The 24,899-nt window shown below is 44.0% G+C and overlaps 3 protein-coding genes across 3 annotated transcripts; 2 read left to right on the top strand and 1 right to left on the bottom strand.

The window, feature by feature from the left end:
- Positions 1-3,809: 3,809 nt before the first annotated feature.
- On the top strand, positions 3,810-6,037 carry LOC133919613 (9-cis-epoxycarotenoid dioxygenase NCED1, chloroplastic-like). Its single transcript, XM_062364053.1, has one exon. The coding sequence runs from the start codon at positions 3,810-3,812 to the stop codon at positions 5,757-5,759; it is 1,950 nt and encodes a 649-aa protein (XP_062220037.1). The 3' UTR covers positions 5,760-6,037.
- On the bottom strand, positions 5,893-9,659 carry LOC133919614 (WAT1-related protein At5g45370-like). The gene is made up of 6 exons (XM_062364054.1): positions 8,563-9,659; positions 8,322-8,438; positions 7,951-8,242; positions 7,188-7,343; positions 6,727-6,878; positions 5,893-6,471 (listed from the first exon to the last, which is right to left on the bottom strand). Exons 1-6 carry the CDS (start codon positions 8,832-8,834, stop codon positions 6,264-6,266), a joined length of 1,197 nt encoding a protein of 398 aa, XP_062220038.1. The 5' UTR covers positions 8,835-9,659; the 3' UTR covers positions 5,893-6,263.
- An 11,336-nt stretch (positions 9,660-20,995) lies between these two features.
- LOC133919612 (uncharacterized) lies at positions 20,996-23,905 on the top strand. Its single transcript, XM_062364052.1, has 4 exons — positions 20,996-21,019; positions 22,463-22,631; positions 22,859-23,016; positions 23,184-23,905. The coding sequence occupies exons 1-4, from the start codon at positions 21,011-21,013 to the stop codon at positions 23,430-23,432; spliced, it is 585 nt and encodes a 194-aa protein (XP_062220036.1). The 5' UTR covers positions 20,996-21,010; the 3' UTR covers positions 23,433-23,905.
- The last annotated feature ends 994 nt before the right edge of the window (positions 23,906-24,899 follow it).

Raw genomic sequence — 24,899 nt, 5'->3', positions numbered from 1 at the left:
TCGGACAAGATTGACTACAAGCCAGTCAAGTCCAACCAAAGGGTTAGCGATTATTGACGATTTAGCGGCACTGGATTAACCAGGAGAATAGTCTGAGAAATGTGGTGTTATCGTGTTGAAAGTCATTTTTTTGGATCATTTGGTGGGGTAAACCTTGGACGGGGATAAACGAATGAAATCGACGGGTCCTGAACAGATTTCAGGATGCGACCGACGCACCAGGTTTTACGTTTGTTCGGAAAGCTGTTTACCTAATTCTATTGGCTCACAATTCTTTTTGGCGACCAGAGGCTCACAATTTTGCTGACTTGTAAATAATCTAGGCAGCATTAGGATTAAGGAGTCTTGGAGTCAAAGAAAACGTATCTTTCTTTCTTGCCACAAAATTCTTATGAAACCCTTGTATTTAAAGGTGATATTTAGTAGAGCTCTAACTTCAATTTACTTCACAGATCAGATCCACTAGTGGACCAATGGTAAAAAATAACTAATATTCTCTTAACTCTGTGGGATGGTTAGTTTTCACGGGTGTGAATTAACATTTGGAGCAACGTTTTAACCGCTCCATATAATTGCATAGAGAAGTGAAAAGATCTATCCGAACTGAGGACGGGTTTTTGGAGTTAGCTCACCCTCGCGAGATCGCGACCCTTTGTCTCGCACAGTGTAGCACTATAGATTTAACTGTTCCACAAAACCATATAGTCATCCTGTTTAGCAAGACTTCATCCAGATCTATAGTAGATCCCGGATCTAAAGCCCCGCGAAATACCCTAAACAATCTTAGAGTAGTGAACTGTCCCTTGGACCAAATGCACACTTATGACACATCTTCGTATCTGCATTTCATGCCCCTAGTTCTATCACCTTTTAAAACACATATTTAATAGAACTTTAGCTCTAAAAATTCTTAAAGATAGGTATTCTTAGTTCTAAAAATTTATTAAATTAGAGTTATAAGTACACCGAGAGTATTTTGGTGAGTAATCTTGTTTCTATTTTAAACTAAAAACAGACATAAATTATTTTATTTTAGTTACAATCTTAAAATCTGATATAGAGCTAAAAATTAAAACTCTACTAAATAGAACCTAAGCGTTACATAGGCCACTTCTTAGATCCTCGACTCCAAAATAGATATGAGCTCGCCTGAATCTGGTAACAAGAACCCTCACAAAAAAAAAAAAAAAACTGGTAAAGAGAAAATTGAAATATTCTGAAACTGCGCATTTCGCTAAATTTGCTGTCTAGTCATTTCGCGCGAAACAGTTCAACGGTCTACAGGAAGCGAAACCCTACTTCATTCTTCTTCATGATTCATAGCAATCATCTCGTGGCAGATTCTACCTTCCAAGACAGCCTGAGCTGAGCCTTGGCCATGCTCAGTTTTTAACAAACCAAGCAGACGTCTGGAGAAGAGAAGAGAAGGCAACACGCTGACTGACTTTTCTCGCTCAGGTTCGCCGATAATATCGTGACGGGTGTGGTCCCCGTCTCGCAGCTCCAAAATTGCATCAAATGCATGGTAGGTGGCCCACGAGCGCGCGCAGCAGCAGCAGCGGTGAGCGATTTTTAGCCGAGATCACGAGCGGCGCTCACGGACCACCGCAGGTGATTCAGATCACCCACCAACAGTTCTCAGATATTGTCGCGTCGCCGTTGCCACGGCTGCTGTCTCATCAAATACATGATGCCATCATCTCTCTCTCTGTGTGTGAAACTGAAACTGAAACTTTCGGTTCACTCATGCCGGATTTGCCACGGCCCACAGAAACCGATTAACCCAGATTCTTGCTCTGTGCGTGTAACAAATGGCAGTGCGTTGTTGGATTGGGTTGAGTGGAATGGAAGCAAGGGCGATCGATGGCGCACGGGCGAGTTATCGGTTCCGTCTACTGGCTCATAAATGTGATGGATGGACATGGGCATGGCGATCGGCGGCAACGGCGACAGTGACGCCGCCGATGTTGCCCGGCGCTGCCGTGCAATCCACTCGCCTCCCCTGCAATCACGCCGAGGCGGTGGTGGGGTATCTTTCGCCTTGCACCAATACCTGACTTTGTGGATTTGCATTATTTGCGACAAGATATTATCATGCTTGCTTTCTTGTTTGCATGCCTCGTGTGGGTTCCTACTTCCTAGACTTGAGCTGTATGCAACATCGGATTCTTGCCATATATTGGTGGTGTTGCTTGCGCGCATTCGTTCAGCTACGAACAAATATCTGACCCAAACCGAGGATGATGCTGGTGAACTGAAGTGGAGTGACTTTGTTTATATCTGCTTGCAGACTGGCATACAGTTAGTCTCGGATGTTCTTGTCTACAACAAATTCCCTTGCAACAATTCCATATCCATGATCCTCTTCCTTTCTTTCTCTAGTTTTTTTTTTCTTCTTGCTTATCTTTGTCTTTTTTCTGTGTACCTGTTCAATCAATTTGCGATTATCAATGAATCTATAAGGTTGAGAATCCTCTACCTTTTGCTTAACAAAATGATTCTTTAGACATCAGGATTATTCTTCCATAAAACAATATCAGGGAATACTCTTGTTCTGCCCGTGCTTCATATTTTGTTGGAGAAAAGAAACAGAGGGAATAGAGGACGATGGCGACGAAAGAGATAGTATCACAGATGAGTGGTGGCAGCCGAGGAGGCCACTTGAGTTGGAGTGCAAGGAATCCAAAGCTGACAATGACAGTGGGCCCGGTCGATCCACATCCAGATGGTAAGTGTTTTTTTGAAAGATGCTAAAACTGTTTTGGATAACTGATATATATGTATGCCTACAGGTTCACAGAAGTGTAGATATGCCCTTATAAGTTAGCCACTCCAAATCCTTGATAAATTGCAGAAAATATGCCTAGTTTCTAGGAAAATTTCTGAAAACAACACTTCGAATACATTCACGCTTGCCTGAAATTTAGGAGCCTGAATCAAGCGATGGTAGCCGATGAGATTTATGGTTCGGGGAGGGACTCTTTGAGATCATTGGTGTACTTCCCAAGCATACTGGCTCAGTGGAGGAGGCAAGGTGGGGTGGGGTACGCGCTAGGTTAGTGTGACGGGAGCTGTGGGAGCAGATACATCAGCGTATTTGCCTTTGGGGATGGGCGGGGCCGAGACGAACACAAACTCGATTGACAGCCAAGGGATTGTGGGCATGAGGGAGTCATCGGAAGGTTAAAGGCGGCTATGAGCCATCGCCTGAAAAAAATAAAAAAAATAGGCGGTTGAAATATAGCAATTACTATAATACACATAGATAATGCTACAAATTGTTTCTTTCTGTCATACTTCCCTGAGTGCAGTTTTACCACATGTATTTGTATACCCGCATGTATTATCTCAAGGTCCGTTTGCTGTGAGATCGGTGCTTGCTTTGTGAGAGAAAAACTAGAAGGAAAACATTATGAGTGAGATCTTCTCCCTGCTAGCACAAATCTCAATGTCATATAAGTAACAGAGATAGTCGCAGAGTTGTTTTTCTCGTATATGAATGTTAAGCATGTTTTGAACATGTTGCACATTTTACACTTGCAAGTTCACAAAAGTGTAGGCATGCCCTTTCCAAGATGACCATTTCAAAGTCTCCATGAATTGCCAAAAATATATATGCTTTGTAGGGACGTTTCGGATGACAAGGATCAATCACCAGTTCAAAGATTAGTATCTCCTGCCTATAAATAGCCACATTATGCAAGTGGCAAGAGCACTACCAGTACGCAAATTGGCAAGCAGATTGCTACTCCAGCTGCTAGACCTAGGCTGCGATCCAAATTAACACATATCGATCGGCAGGTTGCAGAATGGAGAGAACACTGATCACCTCTAACCTCTGCATGTCTGATCTCTACCCTGTCACTGCAGCACATGCTTCAAGATCATCTAGGAGGGTTCACTACATCTCCCCTGCCGCCTCTGCTGCTGCACGGAACTCCAGCTACAGGAAGAAGAAGAGCACCCCGTCCCCGCCGCCGTCTGCTGCCGCCACCGTCCTCACCTCCCCTCCGGCCACTGACAATGTTGAGTACACTACTCCGAAGCAGATCGAGAAACAGGAGCAGGAAGAGCCCGCTGTGGCCAAGATTAACAATTCAAGAATTGCTACTGCAAGGGCGGGCAGGGCATCATCCGCTGCGCCGAGCCAGGCGCAGGCTCGGCCTCGCCGCCGGCCTACCGCGGCAGCCGCTTCCCTGCCGATGGCGTTCTGCAACGCGCTGGAGGAGGTGATCAACACGTTCGTCGACCCGCCGGCGCTGCGGCCGTCGGTGGACCCGCGGAACGTGCTGTCGAGCAACTTCGCGCCCGTGGACGAGCTGCCGCCCACGCCCTGCCCCGTCGTGCGCGGCGCCATCCCTCGCTGCCTCGCCGGCGGGGCCTACATCCGCAACGGGCCCAACCCGCAGCACCTCCCTCGCGGGCCGCACCACCTCTTTGACGGCGACGGCATGCTCCACTCTCTCCTTCTCCCGACGGCGTCGTCGCCGTCGTCGGACCCCGTCCTCTGCTCGCGGTACGTGCAGACGTACAAGTACCTCGTGGAGCGCGACGCGGGCGCGCCGGTCATGCCGAACGTCTTCTCCGGCTTCCACGGCGTGGCCGGGATGGTGCGCGGGGCCGTCGTGGCGGCCAGGGTGCTCACTGGGCAGATGAACCCGGCCGAGGGTGTGGGGCTCGCCAATACCAGCCTCGCCTTCTTCGGCGGCCGCCTCTACGCGCTCGGCGAGTCGGACCTGCCGTACGCTGTGCGAGTCGTCCCAGCCACCGGCGAGGTGATCACGCACGGCAGGTGCGACTTTGGCGGCCGCCTCGTCATGGGCATGACCGCGCACCCCAAGAAGGACCCCGTCACCGGCGAGTTGTTCGCGTTCCGCTACGGGCCTGTGCCGCCGTTCGTCACCTACTTCCGGTTCGACCCGGCCGGGAACAAGGGCCCCGACGTGCCCATCTTCTCCGTGCAACAGCCGTCGTTCCTGCACGACTTCGCCGTCACCGAGCGGTACGCCATCTTCCCGGAGATACAGATCGTCATGAAGCCAATGGACATGGTGGTTGGCGGAGGCGCGCCCGTGGGGTCCGACTCCGGCAAGGTGCCCCGGCTCGGCGTGCTCCCCAAGTACGCCACGGACGAGTCGGAGATGCGGTGGTTCGAGGTGCCGGGCTTCAACATGATGCACTCGCTGAACGCGTGGGAGGAGGCCGACGGCGAGCAGCTGGTGCTGGTGGCACCCAACGTCCTGTCCATCGAGCACGCGCTGGAGCGCCTGGAGCTCGTGCACTCCTCCGTCGAGCTGGTGCGCCTCAACCTCCGCACCGGGGACGTGTCGCGCACCCCGCTCTCGGCGGGGAACCTCGACTTCGGCGTCATCCACCCGGGCTACCTCGGCCGGCGCAACCGGTACGGGTACCTCGGCATAGGCGACCCCATGCCCAAGATCGCGGGGGTGGCCAAGCTCGACTTCGACCGCGCCGGCACGGGCGACTGCACCGTGGCGCGGCGCGACTTCGGGCCCGGGTGCTTCGCGGGTGAACCGTTCTTCGTCCCCGACGACGTCGAGGGGGACGGCAACGAGGACGACGGCTACTTGGTGTGCTACGTCCACAACGAGCGCACGGGCGAGAACCGGTTCGTGGTGATGGACGCGCGATCGCCGCAGCTGGACATCGTCGCAGAGGTGCAGCTGCCGGCCCGCGTCCCCTACGGCTTCCACGGCCTGTTTGTCACGCAGGCCCAGCTCCGGTCACAGCAGCAATGATCGTAGCATCATGCATGCGTCCAGTGTACGTCGGGCTCGCAGGATTCCAAGACAAACACACAAGTGAATACTGAATAAACACACAAGTGAATATTGAATAGTTCATAGTACTAGTACGAAGAGCTCTAGATCATCCAGCATTCACGTACACGAATTATTGTGGACACTTCACTGATATACAGATTAACTTTTCCTCACTTGGAACATATGTCAGAGCTGGCTACAAATTTCATGCGTGTGTAGAAGAAATTTTAAAAGGAGATATGCTTTTGCTTTCACTTAGCCGGTAAAGCTGACTTTGTATTTGGTGTAAGTCTCACATAAACCTAATTGCTCCTAGGAGGGCACACGACATTCTTACAAGATAATACTACATATCTTCACTAGAATATTCTCTGCAGGATTTCACTCTTTCTAAAGCATGTTTTCTTGTATCTATAATCTCAGTAAGGGAGGTAGGTACCTAAAAGAAGTTTAATATCTCAGACTCAGATCATCAACTTCTCAAGATTCATGTGGCACATTCCACAGCCTAGCAAGAGATATAAAGGGCCCGGAGGCCAAGTTTCCACTCTTCAAGACATGAGAAGCACCGTCGCGAGATTCTGATGCACATTTTACATAAGATATTCCTATGCCAGTCAGCTTTTCTCTATGCCGTGCCCAGGTGACAAGGTATAAACCAGAGATGATTAGAAGCCCTCCAATAATACTGCAAATAAACGACACAGATTATACATCAGAGTTCAGACCAAAAGAAATGAGAAACGTGAATCGCTAGAAGCCTAGATAAAAAATTGTAGTTCACTAATCAATGTTAGAATAAGAGTAGGACATCAATATAAAACATATTATGGTATTACATATTTACATGTAAGTAACTGACACTCTGGAACAGTATTCTTCGCACAAAAAGGAAAATGTTAAGTAAATTAAAAAGTAGAACAAGTGATAAAGTCATTCTAACCTTCCAAGGTAAATTGGGCTTCCCAGAAAAACCATAGACAATAGAGCAGAGACCACTGGCTGAAGAGGGTTATAAAGTGCCACCATAGCAGGGCCCAGAATTTTGTTGGACCATGTCAATAAAACATAATTAAGAGCAGATGCCATGACTCCCTGGAATAAGGGAAGAAAATGAGTTTGAGTAGCAAAAACGTGCATCAACTACTTATTTTATGGCCAACATAGACTAGTGCAAAGTGCAAACAAAGTCTCCACCATTACACAGCATAGATGCAGAATCTCAATTCATAGTCTCATACATGAGATCCTACTCAATACACTGCATCAGTAGTTCAGCACCAAGTACCAACAGATAAGTTATCACATGCATATGACAGCATGTGTATGTAATGATGCAAGAATGTAAGACATACAAAATGACACAGTCGCAACATATGAGAACAGTAATAATTGAAAGCTTACAGCATATACAACAGCAGCAAACTCAGATTGAGTCAAACTCCAATCGCCATTATCATTTGTTGCAAAAACTCCTGAAATAACCATTAAAACAGCTCCAAAAAAGTACGAGTATGCTGTCAGTGACAGACTCGAGGGATACTTCACCAAAATTGGAGCCTGGAATATCAACACATGAACAAGATAAGAATAATAAATAAGTGAGCTTTCTGCAAAACAAATTTACCATGTTGATGTTCTAGCACAAGTTTCGGCATACTGAAAGAGTGAAAGGCAAGATACAGAAGGCAGTCAAATGCAAGTATGCAACATAGATAACATTAATCGAAGAATGTCAGAGAGATGATCTCCTTTAATAAAGACCCAATGTTCATTACACAAATCATCTATAACTGTTATCTAAAGGTCAGACCAAATTCAATATTGAATGCTCTGATGACCTGTTGGCAACACAGCATGTCGAATGTGCTCTTTCTAGGAGAAAAAAAAGTTAAACTTTCATCATTGCTACTGCAAGAGTGTCGAGAAGAGGAAAAACTATGGGCAAGGTTTTAAGACTGAAATGTATATCAAACTATAATGCTCTCAATAGATTTGATGCCATATAAATTCTTCCACTCAAAATACTAATATAACTCAAAGAGGCTTGCAGAACTTGCTCTGCACCTACGTTTGATTGGAAATTAAAGTATCCAAGCATCCCGTTTGATAAACACCAAAGTGCATAAGCAAAAGAGTGTCTCAGCAGTCTGAAAATCACGAATACCTGCAACGCAAGATAAGTAGCCATACAGAGACAATTTCCGATCAAACACAGCACTCCAATGTGCCACTTTTGCAGCCCAAACGCCATGAACAAAGATACTAGCGATCCAGCTGGCTCAGGCTGTGACATATCAGCCATGAAACCATGACTATGAACATCAAGCTCAAGCTCGCCGCTACCAAACACCGCTGGCCCTCTGTACAGCACCATAAGAACAGCACCCAACACACAGACGATTGTACCACCAATCTTGGCTCGGCCCTCGTTTGAGACCAAGCTCACCGTTTCAGTCCTGAAACACGCGGAATGTTTAAATTTTAAGAGCACGTCGAAGTGCGAATTTGTGTGGAATGTCAGGTTGAGTGACTGACCCCATGATGAGGGCCAAGATGAAGGTGAAGACGGGAATGGACGGCTGAATGGCGGCCGCGTAGGTGGGATTGGTGTAGCTGAGGCCAAGCAAGAACAGCAGCTGGTTACCAAAGACGCTGCAGGCCAAACACGTGAGGGCATCAAAGAATGAATTTTGCAAGGCACACACACACAGCAGCAGCAGCATTGGTTCCAAAACCCTCTTTGTGATTCTGACTAGGGAGTGAGCGGGCAGCTTACCCTGTGAACCCGAGGAGGAAGAAGGAGCAGACGAGGCGCCAGGTGAGAGGCGGCGGCCGCGCCTGAGCGGGCGAGCCGTGGTGTTGGAAGAAGGCGAGCGGGGCGAGGACGGAGAGGGCGAGGAGGTCCCGGAAGACGCAGAAGACGACGCGGTTGACGCCGACGTTGAGCGCCTGCTTGGCGATGACGTGGTACCCGGCGTAGACGAGCTGCACGCCCACCAGCGTCGCGTGCGCCCGCCTGCCCTCGCCGTCCTGCTCCCGTGCCGCCATCGCCCGCCGATCCCGATCTCACTCCGCCTCGGGTCGCCGACTCGCTGTCCCCTTTGCCGTTGCTTGTTTGCTCAGCCACCCGATGTGCTTTGCTCCGTTGGGTGGGGTACGATATTATTGAAGTGGGCTGGGCTTCAACACTTTGCCCTCGCGCTGATGGCCACAGTTCTGATCTTGCCGGATACAGAGCACTGCCTGATTGGACCTGGGTCTCTTTGAGAAAATTTGCCAGATTTTTAAACAAACTAGTTAAATATCTGTATGTTATAAGAGAAGTCAAAAATTTACATATGATGATTGAATTGTAGAATTATCACATATGACGTCTAAATTGGAGAATTGCCTGCTATGTTGGAGGAATTTCTTGCTAGAGTTGTCCTCCAGAAAAAAAAGCCTGTTGCATTGATAGTCATAACCAATACTAAAGCAAGAGATTTTTTTAGTCAAATCACATAGTTTTGATAAAAAGAACTTAGAAACATGGTACTAAGAGCACTACCTTAAAAGAATAATAAAGTTAGAGTCCTATCTACAATAGCTTTGTGAAACACAAAAGAGGTGCTAGCTTTGTGAAACACAAAAGAGGTGCCATAACCTTATGAACAAAATTAACAAAAAAAAAAAAACAAAGAACTTTGTATGCAGCACAGATAAATTGTTTTGGTAGTGTATTCCACATATGTTGTTCATAATTTGCAACATTAGCGATGAGAATATCGCAACCTAGTATAGCTATATTGTTCTCAATGTAGCACACCATGATGAGAGTAGTATTGAATATTGATCTCCCAGCACACCATGATAAGAGTAGTAGTGAGTACTGATTGAGTGTCCCACTACTTCATACACTTGTCCATTTGAGGGAGGCAGCTTGATCCCTCCCAACATAAATAGTTGGATGATCAAATTCAAATGGAGGCCACAACTTATGTGCACTTGCACTCTCGCTGGCACATATAGATGCAACATGTGTCTGTGATGCTTACTTATCAAACTATACCAAGAGTAAACTATCTAACTTAGGCACTTTTGCTTATACTCAAAGTTTCCAATGATGCAGACGTGTCATAGCATATATACCAAACAGATTAAGAAGACTACAAGCAAACTTATCAAATATAATTTTATTCTAATTGCTTATCAAGAATAGAGGGAGCGGACGTGAGGGAGACATGATGTTCTGCCTTGGTGCAAGAATCACTATCTCTACTACTTAAAATATATATAGTGGTCGTTTCAAGATAGGCAAGACATCCTGCCTGCACGTCTTGCAGACTATCCCTAAACTTTGCTAAAATTACTTACCTTATGCCACTAAAAAATACTCGATTTCCTTCCCACTTCACCCGTTCGGCCTCTCCCTGACCTGGGCATCGCTCTTCTCCTCACCTTCGACCTCAATCTCGCCCCTCCTCCACCTCATTTTCGTCGTTCTCGCCGAATCCCCTAAACCCTAGCATTTAGTCGTCGCATCACGAGGTCGCCGCCGCATCGAAGCTCATCACCAAGCCATCCCGCCACCCGTCTGCTCAACCCTAGACCCCATGTGAGATCCCCGTGCACCCACAAACCCCCTTCACTGCTTGCCATCTCTGAATCCACCTCCCCTTACACCTCCCCTTCCCAATATAAGCCACGTCCGAGTCCCTTTGCCCCTCCTCCATCCCATTTTCGTCGTTCTCACCGAATCTCCCAAACCCTAACATCTTGCCATCGCATCATGAGGTCACTGCCGCATCGGAGCTTTTTGCCAAGCCATTTCGCCACTCGTCTACTCAACTCGAGACCCCATGTGAGATCTCTATGAGCCCGTAAACCCCCTCTACCGCTAGTCGTCATGCATGGAGGCCAACGATGAGGTTTTTGCTTTCCTCCGGCCACCTCACAGCCATGTGACACTGCTCCTTCGATGCGCCGCCGCCGCCACCTCCCCTCTTCACCCTCACCTGTCTAATCTTGAGCCAACGACTTAGATCAGATCGGGCTGAAGGGGTATCTCCCTAGTCCATCATAGGCCATGGGCATGGTCCACAGGCTCGCTCCACGGGCCAGTCCATGTAAGAGTATAATCAATCGAATAACTTCTAGATCTATTGATGTAAGCAATAGCTTTTGCATATGCTTGATATCATTTTGTGCAATTTTTGTTTTTGTTGTAACGCAGGGGTGAAATGACAATGATGTCGCCTAGAGGGGGGCTGAATAGAAGTTTTTACAAAATTCGTCCCCTTTTTTCGTTGATCTCAACTTGTAGCGGAAAAAAACTAACGGATTTTTCACAAGTGAAAGTCCTAAATATGTTAGGCTTAACTAGTGCACAATCACCTAAATAATTGTGGATGTTACAATCCTAAGGTAACAAATTTTACTCAAATCTAGCAAAAGATATGCAATAAAACTCAAAAAGAAAATCCTGAAAAAACTGTTCATCCAGATACTACGGGTTGACCCGGATACTCCGGGTTCAAATTGTACAGAATTTAGAGTTTTTGGGTTGACTTGGATACTCCGGGTTTAGCACATAAAGAACTTGAAACTGAAATTAAAGTACGTCTAAAGAGTTCTAGCTCAAACCAAATGAAGTCGCATGTTCCAAGTGATGATTCCAAGTAGATCCACGGAGAATATAAAATCAATTTTACACGAACAAGTAGATCGAGTAATATGCATAAATATTAAGCAAGAACATAATAACAAGGAAACAAGGGAGAAGATAGAATATGTGTTTCCCAAAGTTCGGACACCTCCTCTAGAGGTTCCTACGTCTCCGTTGAGGAACTCAGTCACACTTGAGCCTGGTCTCTCTCAACCCTTTTCCTCTCCAAGCTCGATCACAATTGAGTTTAGCTTCACTCTTGATTTCTTCCCTTCTAGAGGCAAAATCGAAGCCTTGATAAATTTCCCACGGCACACCAAAACCTTGGGTGCTCACTGGCAACGCCTAGCCGCCTAGGAGCTCAAAGTTCCAAGAGTAAGAAATGCGATGATGAACTTCTTACCGATGAACTCGAGTGCTCAAGATTGGATTTAACTCACTTGCGCTCAATCTTTCAATCTCACAATCCAACTCACTTTTTTTTTCTCAAATGACTCACTAGATTAGAGTGAGAGGGAGTTCTTTGGGCTCTAGAAGGTTTTTCTTTCGTGCCCAAGCAGTAGCAACAAAGAATAGAGGTGAGAGGGTATATATATCAACCCCCAAAACTAGCTGTTACATAGCTTTTTGTACTGATCTGGACTATCCGAGTCAACCTAGAGTCTTTGAGTTGGCACTAGAACGCATAATTGAGAGCCATAACCAGAGTAAAGTTTGGAGACTCCGGTCACCTGAAGTATTCAGGTCAACTCAGGGTATCCGGGTGAAACACTCAGGCCCTAATAGACCATTTGGCTCGGAGCTAAACCCAGAAACTCTGGCCAACCCGGAGTATCCGGGTCAACCCGGAGAGTTCGAGTTCTACACAACCGACTTTTTGAAAACAACAATAACTTTTGATCCCAAAGTCCGATTTTGACAATTTTGAACTCTATGGAAAGCTTATTCACAGGGCTATATATCCCAACTGAATTCCTGATCCCAAACACATAGGATCAAACTAGGAACACTCTAAAACCTAATTCGAATAATTCCACACTTTTCGCACCGGGCTCCTTAAGCTAACTCTCACTTTGGGTTGGTTAGAAAACTCTTGAGCACCAAGACACGACAATTAGCTCTATGTTGAATACCTCTTAATAGTGCGGCATACCTATACTCAAATTCAAATGTAAAACTCGTTTGAACCAATTTGAGCCTTTGAAAACTTTCAAGTACCGGTTTTCTCTTTCAAACCTTGAGGGTTGCCAAGTTCCATATAATGTTCACTCCATATCTTCTTGATTCTTCATATGATTGATACGAGTCACCCATAGCTTCCCATAGCCTCACACGATCAATTGGCACAAAGCCTTCACTCGCTCTTTACAATCGCTTTAGTCCCTCGATGTTAAGCCATTTTCTTGCCCTTCACCACCAAATGGTCTATCGCAGCCGAGTCTTGCTTGCCCTTTACCATCTTACCATAGAAAATAATTTTGTTTCCGATATTTTCAATAAATTCACTTTATCATATATGGAGTCTAATCTCGTTCTTCACTCTTGGCATATATGATTTCAATTCAACTTATGTCTTCTTATGGATTCTAATTCCAACTCACTCTTAAGTATAAAACATATGGGTTAGTCCATAAAACTCTATTGATAATGGCATACCTTTAATTACTTGATCTTCACAAGTAATTTAACATTCACGCTTATCACCAATCTTTTATGAGTTTCTCTTTTCGAGCATCACCTAGAGCTTATTCATCTTGATGTATATCTCTTCTTGCATCACCTATGGAATAACCTACTAACAATTCTCAATAGCGTTGTTAATTCATAAGTATTGTCATTAATTACCAAAACCACACATAAGGGCTATATGCACTTTCAATCTCTCCTATTTTGATAATTAATGAAAATCTCACTAGATGATTATATTTGATAAAATTTTAAAGTTCTTAGTATACATTTAATCCGAAGATAAATGTATAGAAATGATAAGTTTTGGAAACATAAAAGGATCACAAAGACATTTTAGGTTTCCAAAACTAGCTTTACTAACATCAAACTCCATAAAAGTTTTGATGTTAATCAAAACCAATATGTATATAGTAAACTACACAATTTATGCATGTGCGAATGAATCTTGAATATCATTATATATATTGTCTATCTCAAATTTTAGATGAAATTTCTTTTATACATATCAAGCTAGCATGATAGAGTGTGTATGAAGATGAATATGGTTGCAAAACAAAATAACTTCCAAAAAAGAGTTGAATGGTTTTGTTTTTGAAACTCTCCAAAATGACATCCTCTTTACAAACATATGAGATTACAAATTCTCCCTCATAAGTAAAACCCTCTTACAAAATATAACATCTAGTCTAAATTCTCCCTCAATTGATATCAATACCAAAATGGAATCATCGAAACAAATTCTCCCCTAATTGACATCAAATTAATAGAATCATGAAGGACTTGCTAAAAGAGAAAATTTCCCAAAAATATTTTGATTGTCAAAAGGAAATTCTTTCCGAAGTACATTAGCTCTATTAAAAAAAGAATCATCGAAAGCTAGTGCAATATCATATATAGTGTAAACTCCTTATGATATGTGTATTTCTCATAATTTGAGTTAAACCAAATACACTTATCCAATTATGAACTATATGAGGAGAACAAGCTATACAATAGGTCAAAGAGGTTTAAAGATATGCCAAAAGAGATTTCAAAAAGATACCAATTGAAAGATGAAATACCAATTGAGATAGATACCAATTGAAACAAATTCAATTTGAAGACGAGTCAAGCATGAGTCTGAGATTAGGCACAAAATTAAACATAGCAAAATAGTTGACATTATAACGAATATCTCTTTTAGCACAAAATATCAACATCTCATAATCATACATATTTAATAAGGCAAAACAAACTGAACTAAAAACCTTAAGCAAAAGATTTTACGATTTTCACCAATATTACATATAGGAGTAGCTCAAGGATTTGATAAGGATTTTTTTTTGCATATTTGGAATTAGATGAATCATAAACATAACTATAAAGTTCCCACAAAATATGCTACTTCAAATTGCTCATATTTTCATTAAAGAGGTTTTTAAGCACTTGTATGAAAAATAAAGTTTTGCAAGTTATTTTCATGGTATCATGTTGGCCTGCACCATGGTGGTGTAGATATGTAGGAACTCTTCCGGGTTGATCGAGATGTCATAATTTTCGGCTAGGACTGGCCAGAATTTGTCCGGCCAGCGCACCTCCCATAGCCTGGCAAACAGGGCGTTACACTCTGTCCCGTAATGGGACGCTACTCATTGCTGAGCGGTGGCGCGTGTCCTAGGGGAGAGGTGGCGGTCTTTGGGTCTTGGCGACGGGGTGGAGCCGTCCGATGCCTCCCTGCAGGGGGAAGGCGTACGGTAGGGCTGTGTGCCTTTTTCTAGCACCCGTCGGGCCTTGTTCTCCTCCTCTGTAGTGGCCACCTGGCTCTGGATTACGCCACGAAGGTCACGTAGGCACAGGGAGTCCCGTAGGTTGGAGGGTTGGCCATCCCGACTTGGTGGTGGTCAATGGGTACTCCCCATGGTTGGGGAGCACGAGACCTATTCCGTGACCCTCACTGGACCTCGCGACAGGCGCGATGCATGCAGACGTGGTCTGGCGCCAGGCGGTCTCGACTAGGAGGGCGAGATTACGTAGCCAAGGTGCTACCGGCGAACCCTCCGGTACGGGCACTGGCGAGTGGCTGAGGAGAACCCGTAGGGTCTGGAGGTTCTGCGCTGGCATCATGGTCTTGTAGTCGAGACGTTGGGCGTGGAGCGACGATAGGTCGCAAGATGGGGAGCCCCCAGTGTTGGGGCGACGTGATGGCCTAGGTGAAGACATCACCATAGAAAATGCCCTGTGCAGGGGCTCTTCGGGACGGTGCTGGGAATGCTGGGGTTGTCTTGAAGCACCTGCCTATCCGACGCCAGGCTGGTTTCCCTCTGGGCGAAAAGCCGGGGGTTCATCGCCGGTGTTTGAGGTGTGAGGCCCTTTAGCGCCCCCTGCGGAATGGGCCACCATGCAGACCTCGTGTTGGGTCTCGGAGCTTCCTGATTCTAGCTCGATGTCTCATGCCTGGAGTACACCTGGTTCGTCCGGATGGTACCCCATGACGAATACGTCGCGACGGCTGGGGTCCTTGGAACGGGACTCAGTGGTTGCCGTGGATTTGGTCATGGGTAGCCTAATCAAGTTTTTTCAAACTTGATGAAACGACAAAATGCCCCCCCCTACCTGGCGCGCCAAATGTCGAGGGTAAATCCCTGATAGTGATTCCGTGGTATGCTCGACAGTGGGCGCGTGAACCGTGTTTCAAAGACTGGGCATGTCTATATGTAGGCGATGGGTTCGGAGACACAAGGGGTTATACAGGTTTGGGTCTCCCGGAGGATAACAACCTTACATCCTGTGTTTGTGCTATTGTAGATCTCAGCTGGTTACAGATGACGTTCTAGCTGGTTGCCCGGAGCCCTCTCCTCCTTGAATGGGTCCTCATCCCTTTATATAGTAGGGATGAAGGAGGACTTACATGTGGGCCCTACAAGATGGCTTCTGCCCGTTTTAATATCTAACTCAAATCATTATTGTGGAGGACCAGGCATGCCCACCTGCCCAGATGATGTCGTATGCCGTGCCGTCGTGCGCCGTTGTGACCAGGCTTGAAGAGTCCTACTTCACAACATTTAATGCGACGAGATGGATCGATGCCCTTCTGCACCGTCCCCATCCACTTGCATCTCCACATCGTTCCCAATAACGTCTCATCTGCAGCCCAGTGCTGCGCCGGTCTATGAAGCCTCACCTCGTAGCCTTTTATCGCTACGGGATGGGACAATACTACCCCCCTTGCACCACCCATGACTTTATCCGTCGGAGCCGGTGCCTGGTGACGAAATGCATTTGAGTGCATTCCAGCAAAGGCATCTCGAATGGGTGTATAAAGTTTGGCCCTGCGACCAGTGGGGCTGGTCGCGGGAGGTCTTGTCCTGGCCACAGTAATCCTATCCTGGTTGTCCGAATGACCAGTTTTCCAGAAGTACGTTCCCTTGGTTGCTTACACCCTTTGTGGGATCTGTTTAGTCAGGGTACCCTTTTACTTAATACGCTGTCAGATCCTAATCCCAACTCACTCTCAAGCATAAAAGCACATATAGTCCATAAAACTCTATTGACAATAGCATACCTTTAGTTACTTGATCTATACAAATAACTTAGCCTTCATTCTTCAAACTTCTTTTTCTTATAAACATCACTAAGATCTCAATGACTTTGATGCAATTCTTTGAACTCATGGTATTTCTCAATAAATCCATACTTGATTGCTTATGCATCTCCTATGAAATAATCTAATAATAATTCTCAACATCATTGTTAGTCTATAGGTATTATCATCACTTACCCGAGCATCACCTAGAGCTCATTGATCTTGATGCATATCTCTCCTCCATGCATCACCTATGGAACATCATACTAACAATTCTCAATAACATAGTTAGTCTATAGGTATTGTCATTAATTACTAAAATCACGCATAAGGGCTAGATGTACTTTCAATTATCCCGAGCCATTCGTACCTTTAATATTGCGCGAGCAGCCATCCCATACTGTTCAAGAGCTCTTGGCCATCTGATTGTTTTTAGTTTCCTGGCCGCCAAGTCCCATAGTGGCCATCTAGCGTTGTCGAGTGTTGTGGTCGGAGAGCCAATCTGGCGGGGGTCCATTGTTGATCGTGAAATCCTATAAAACAAAGAGTCGATTTTTTTAACTTTTTGAAAAACTTACAAGTTATATTCCATACTCGTTCAAAAGGTTCTGAAAAATAGAGAAACATATCGTCTCCGAGCCGTTTCATAAAACTTGCGCAGCAGAGCGATGTTTTAGGAGTTGTGTAATTTATGACCAATCTCTATGGCTAGTACCTTTTAAGTTAATAAATAATAATAGAGATTATGCGCCTCCATAGTCCGTAGCTAAAATCCTGACCGAATCCAAATATTTCTTATGCCACACATAACATCACAGTAGTAGTTCGAACTTAGAAGCTTATAAACAAACAACTGAGCTGACTCAGCTGAACAATGTATGAAGGTAGTTTATGATGCCGATGGGGCAGTTAGATCATGGCTGACACCCGTCCTGCTTATTGTCAAACTAACACTATCCCACTTAGTACTCTGTTCCAAATTTTCAAGGCCAAGTCAAACAGTCATATTCTACCTAGAGCAAGTCTTTTTTTTAATGAACAGTTTTGTACGCTTATTAGCAGTCAGCATATATTTTCTAATAAGATGCTAGTCCTTTCCCTGAAATACTGTACAAAAGTTCATATGTATTCATATATATGTAGGAATTTGACAGGGTACATACTGCTGCTTTCACTTGGCAGGTGGAGCTGACTTTGCATCTAGTGCAAGGATCATATATCCATTTAACCTAATAGTGTTGTTAAGTCTCACAAAACCAAATGAACACAAACCTAACTTGTATAAGTCTCGTTTGTGCTTACATAAAACTAACTGCTCCTAGGACGACAGGCAACATTGTCGAGACAACCCTACCAATACCTCTTCAGCACTTTCACTCTTTGTAATGCATGTTTCTGCATCTATATTCTCAGTAAGGGAGGTACCTAAAGGAAGAAGATGCTGGATAGCTCAGACTAAGACCACAAAACCACCAACTTCTCAAGATGTACATTCCACATCCTAGAAAGAGATATGAAGGACTCGGAGGCCAAGTTTCCACTCTTTACGACTTGAGAATCACTGTCACGGGTTTCCAATGCACATTTTACATAAGATGCTCCAATGCCGGTCAGCTTTTCTTTATGTCGGGCCCAGGTGACAAGGTACAAACCAGAGATGATTAGGAGCCCGCCAATAATACTACAAATAAGAATTCAGATCAAAGGAAATGAGACACATTAATTGCTACAAACAAAAATATAGCTCAATGATCAATGTTAGAACAGGAGACACACATAAATATGTAACATTTTATTTTATGCATATCTACATGTAAGTAGGTGAGGCTTTGGAGTCTGGAACAATATATTTCACATTAAAAGAAAGAAGATAAAAAAAAAGAAAAGGTGCCTAACAAGTAACAAACTTATTCATACCTTCCAAGGTAAATTGGGCTTCCCAGAAAAAGCATCGACAGTATAGCAGAGAGCACTGGCTGAAGAGGGATATACAGTGCCACCATAGCAGGCCAAGAAGTTAGTTGGACCATGTTAATAAACAGTTATTACGAGCAGACGAAATAACACCCTGGAATAAGGGAGAAAAAAGTTGAGTTTGAGTAGAAAAATATTCGCGCATCACATGCATCAACCTTTTATTTTATGTCCTACCAAGACTAGTGCAAAGTGCAACCAGTAGTGTCTCCTCCATTGCACAAGTGCACAAATAAGATGCAGAATCTCATTTCATGGTCCCATATATGGGATGCAATTCAATGCATCCTATGACTCTCTATAACTTTTGCCTATACGGTATCTGTAGACCACTTAGGCTAAATTCAGGGGATTGGTGAGCTTTAAAGAAAGTAGATTTCTTAAATTGATATGCTATGTTTTCTAGCAATAGAACTGTTAAAAGCACCCTTTTTTAACATTGAACAAACACTGCATAAGCAACCTTGAACAACTATCTCGCATTGGTTTCACAGCAGTTTCTTGATGCCCTTCCTCAGTGTGCTTGTTTCATTTATGGCGTACTTTCCTATTAGTTTTTTGATGTTACACTATGATGGTATCTTGCACTCATGCGTTTCTTGAACTAAGCTACTTACAGCCTGTCCCCAAAAAAAAATGTCCTTTTGGGTTTTGTGTAGTCAAACTGTTTGACCTTTGGCCATCAATATATGTTTGGGTTTTGAGTTTAAATATGTGAAAATTATACAATTAGATAAGGCTCGAGAAGTAAATTTCATAATATTATAGTTTTGCTATGTTTTTATAATATATTAGGACAGAATTCATGTTGTTGCCCAAAATCTATTGTATTTAGTGCTTAGACGATTATACCTATTCACATATGTAGATTTTTTTTTAGTTGATTTTACTTCTCTGTTCAAGCTGTTTGGCAACTGTTTGAAAATTCCAATGGAGAATAACTCACTAAGATATTCAGGATATAACATATTGCTCAGCGTAGAGGCCGGAACCTTATTTCATATTGGAATAAAGTTTCCTTTATCTAAAAAAACAGCCTGATGGTTTTATTCAACTTGGATATTATATTATTTGGATAGGCTTGGGCATGTATTTGGATTCAGTTTCGTTCTGAATTGACTAGAAGATTTAGTTATATCTCATATCTAGATGTCGAAAGTAATTGTTTTCATGGAGTTTTATGTATGAAACAGATGGTTGAATCCAAGCTCCATCTGGGACCAAATCCAATATGCCTTGCTTCTTGTTGTTGTGCCTTTTTATTTGAAATTCACACGTTCTTGTTTAGTTTATTTTTTTCATGAATGCACTTTTTATTGCTAGCAATCCTGAATTTGTGGATGAATGTGTAACACTGCGGATTTCTACAAACCAGGATGCTGCCAACTCTCAACTAAAAACCCAACAAGTTCAGAAATTATTAGAAATTTCGGCAGAGTTTCCCCTGAGCTGCCGCTTCCCTGCACAAGCAAATACACACCTTTTCACATGCATGGTATTCATAAGCATAAGCAGAAAGTAAACATCACAACCCAAACTCAGGACCCGATACAAACGACCAACTCAACCAAATATGTGTTTAACTAACCAACTAGCAAATATTGTTCTAATGCTTTAGGGAAAAGACTAATTATTGAAATGTGTAGGTTCAAAGGTGATGCTCCTCCCATTCCATGCATGCCGCGATCATAGGGTACCTAAAAACCAAATAAAACACAAGAGTGAGAAAAACACTCAGCAAGTACGGTATAGAACCTAGAAGAGCATACGCCATCGAAATCAATGAAGAACGAGAAATAGTGAGGCTTTCCTTTTCCTTGAAAACAACGATGAAACAATAATTTCCGTTTAAAACGGACAATCTTGAATTTCTTAAGAACCATAAATGGAATAGTAGTTTCCGTCTGAAACGGACAATCTTGAATGCATCCTTATCGTTTACCGGTAAAGCCGAGCAAGTGGGGCCAACACTTATTCACAGGAACATGAATATAAGAACTAAATTGCATATCCGATTTCCTCAGAACATGAATGGAATTTAAAGGAAATAATTGAAACTTGGTCACTTGATATGAACACAATCAACATCTATGGATTGAAATAATCCATGGAACTTGAACGATATGAACGGCATCCTGGTTTGTAGAAATCAAGTTGGTGAACAACATCATCTCGAAACTCAAATTATGAAATCACAAGAACGCATAAAATATTAGAGAATTAATAACGGAATAAGTAGAAAGCCAAACCATATGGCTCCCAACAACAGGTTCGTCATGTACTTGCCTTAACCGTGACGAGCAACCGGTGTCATGCCCTCTATACCAGGATTCCCCAAACTTGTGGATTAAAACTATGCTCAAGGTTCGTCCTCTATTATACTCTTTGCTTCTTATACAAATCCACAGTAGAGACATGTAGGAAGAAAAGAAACAGAATAAAGCAGAGCTTGGGTCACAGGCTTGGCTAGACAGTAGTACAGGCTCCTAGTTTGATCTAGGTGTTTGTGATTGAGATTACGCTAGTGTAGTGACCAGATGCTTACGCAATGCTTCATGTAACTGTCACTGTGAAACTGGGAGACCATATTCTCAGCAGGTTGGTTAGGAAAGACAGGCCTATTTCAAAAACTTACAGGGTTGACCACAACACAGCTAGCATTAAATTTGATAAAAATCAATGAGCGGTTACTGAAGTGAGCTATTGTCCAAGTCCCTGCAGCTTTAAAAATTTCACTGGTAGAACTGTGACCAAGGTTGTTACTCCACGTGCTAACTAGGGCGTAGTATTTTTTCAGATCAAGTAGGAGCTGGCCTGGTTCATTCCTGCAAGCGCCCTTAAATTTTCTTTTGATGAATGTTAGTATACATCATTCTATGATTTCATATTCCCTGGCTCTGCAACATGTAGAAGGAGCTGGAGGAGATGAAGCACAATTTAATTTATGTACATACCTATCCTACTAGCAGAATATACATCTTAATGGTGTTAGGATCTGTGATCTTAATGGTGTGCTGTTTTGTTGCTATTAGGAGAGAGATGGCAAGATTCACTTAGATGTACACGGGCTACTCTTCATGGGAAAACAATTATTGTACATGGGGCTGCTCTCGGATAACTTTGCTCCTCTTGGCGAACTCACAGCAGAACAAGTAGAAGTAGAGGCTCACCGTGGCTATGACAACGACTGCTCTATGATGCAGTACAGCACGGCGGTGCAGGGGAATGCCGCGGCAGCACATGTTGACGACTATGGGCGATGATGAGGCACAGATGGCGATGGCCGGCAAGACGCGCACTTCAGCGACGGCGGCTGCTAGCAGGGCACTCAGCCGGGCAGGACGCGCAAACAAGCGGTGTTGCAGCCAAGCAGCGACGTGGTCGATCAGCGATGACGGCACCTCGAGTGGCTGAGATAGGTGGTTAGGGTTAGGGCAGCCCGGGTTTCGATTGTGGGCTCGAAGCCCAATTAAGCGACGGTAGCCGACCGCGACTCAGTCAGTAGTTTGTTCATTTTTTTTCTTTTCAATCCAAGGATCTAAATTTATTGGGTTCGCTACGGATTCAATCGGTGTCCAAATGAGGTGTTTGAATACTCAAATGAATTCGTTTTAATGAGTTCTACTCATCTGCGGTCTCTGATCATCCATCTGGGATATGGATCAAAAAGTCAAATTTTGCCCTCTCTGTACTCTTCCCGGTCAAATGCTTTATTTCTAAAATATTTGCGATTTATTTCCTTAATACTTGGGGTATTACAGAATGTAAACCTATAAATTATATCTGAATTGTAGCTTTTGATTTCAGGCTACTTGGATAACACGTTGCCCACTGCTCTTACTTGATACTCGGATGCCATATGGAGCCCTAAACATTGGTTGCAAGGAGCATTTAGACCCTGCTGGCACAGGTTCATTTTATAATGAAGGAGAAGCAGATATAGTCACACAGCATGTTCTTAATCTTGTCCATTGTGGTAGATACGCATCTTTTACTTCTTTACATGAATATCACACAATAATTTTATTCTTGGCTTTGCATATTCTTTCTATCCTTATTTCAGTTCTGTTGGTTCTACATACATCAGGATTATCAGTCACTAGTCAGCATTTCTCATTAATTGATATCACTTGTCCAGTTGTCCCTGATTTTTTTTATGCTCAGATTCTTGAACTGACAAGCACCTCAAAATCATGATTGCAGGAGTGTCTCCAACTGCAATAGTTGTTCAGTCTCCCTACATTGCTCAAGTGCAACTGTTAAGAGATAAGCTAGAAGAATATCCAGGGCTTTCTGCTGTTGGGGTTTCAACCATAGATAGCTTTCAGGGGAGGGAGGTGGATGCAGTGGTCATATCGATGGTAAGCACAGTAGCACACCTGCTCTCTTTCTGATCCCTATATCATATAAGTATGAATGAGATTCGCAGTGGCAATGCCGATCAGATAACAATTATTTCGTCTTCATTTTCGAACTCCTTGAGACTGCAACATACTTCCAGTGATGTGTATTTTTGTATCCAATCCAGGTTCGCTCAAATCCACTGGGAGCTGTGGGGTTCTTGGGTGACAGCAGACGCATCAATGTGGCTATCACAAGGGCACGCAAGCATGTCACTGTGGTTTGTGATACCTCTACCATTTGTCACAGCACCTTCCTGGCCAGGCTCCACCGCCATATCAGGCGGTATGGGCAAGTGAAACACGTTGCCCCTGGTTCCTTGGATGGGGTTTCTGGCCTTGGCTTCAATCAACCTACTCTCCCCTCTATCAGCTAACACTAATGACAAATTACTGCCTTTATGACAAGCATTTCGTCTGAGCGTGTACATATGCAATGAGCTGAAGGCTTTGTACGTACACAAGGAGTTCAAAGCTGAGAAATCAAATGGCCCGTTCTATATCTATCCGTGAAGAGGTTGCAAACAGTGATTCACGGATAGAGATCCAAGAGCTTCGCAAGGTGTGGCTGCCATGATGCATGAACAATATGTTGTTGAACTTAACCAAGGCGAGTTCTTGCATTTTTGAATTGATGAACAGGAGGATTGATTCAGCAAGAGGAAGACGTCAGCTTCCACCTTCCTGGGCATCTCTAACCTGTTGCTTGCCTGGCACGATGCCCCTGTTCCTGTAAATGCTGTATAGTTGACACGGATATGGTATACGCAATACAGATTACAGACATGTATAGTAAATTGTATAAATTGACAATTGACAATTGAGTTGGAACACAAAAATTGTGTTTTTTCGTTTGGAAGTTCCAGGCTTGGAGCAACATGTTACGCTGTCAACATTTGCAAGGTGTCTCTGAACTGCCCCATCTTCCAACTCTGGTCGTTCCCTTGTCATGGATGCTGATGTTGCGATACTACGGTACCAGCGGTTAGGACCTTAAACTTTTTGTCTCTCACGATCAACACAGTAAATACAAACATAAGTAGACAGAGATGTAGGAGATGTTTCTTTTCTCATGATTTCCTATTTTGGCATGAGTCCACCAAACTTGACTTGAGCCGAACCCTATGTAGATCGGCTTTACAACAATTGAATTTTGTGTTATTACTCTGCATCATGCACTTGTAGTCCTCTATCTTGGAAAATCATGGAGGCAACCAACTTTCCCCAAGCAAATGGACTTTCCTTGTACTATCCTTTCGTATGCCAGTGCTACTTTCCTAATATTCTGCTGTCATGTGACTCCACAGTTCATACTACTGGAGATAAATCAACTGAAGTGCATAACACAATAATATGTTTCAGGCAAAAATGCAAAAATAGTCAACATATGCCCGCATATTTGCCAAAATAAATAACAGATCGTCGTATTTGCAAATATAGCACCTGTATTCGGCAGCTAAGTACCAAAAATCCGAATTCATAATCTTAAAAACTGAAAACGTGCCGGTCCCACCTTTTTCGGCAACTGAGGTGCCGAATACGACACTGTTCGCCGTATTCGGGACCTCAGTTGCTGAATACACGAAGATTTCGACAACTGAGGTTCCGAATACGGCGAACAGTGCCGTATTCGGCACCTCAACTGCCGAAAGTCGATGGGCCCGCATCGTCGCGTCGCTGTCGAAAGCTGGCCGTGTCGTGTTGCATCACGTTATGTCGCGCTCGTGCTGCTGCTTTTTTCAAGCTTTCGATGCGTCGCATGGTGGCCGTGTAGGCTATAAAACGAGCAGAGCAACAGCACAACGTAAAAAGTGGAGAGCAGCAGCGCGAGGCTAGAATAGAGA

The sequence above is a fragment of the Phragmites australis genome, chromosome 5 (genome assembly GCF_958298935.1).
Source record: "Phragmites australis chromosome 5, lpPhrAust1.1, whole genome shotgun sequence".
NCBI classification, from domain to species: Eukaryota; Viridiplantae; Streptophyta; class Magnoliopsida; order Poales; family Poaceae; genus Phragmites; species Phragmites australis.
This window is presented reverse-complemented; position numbering and strand designations above follow the sequence as displayed.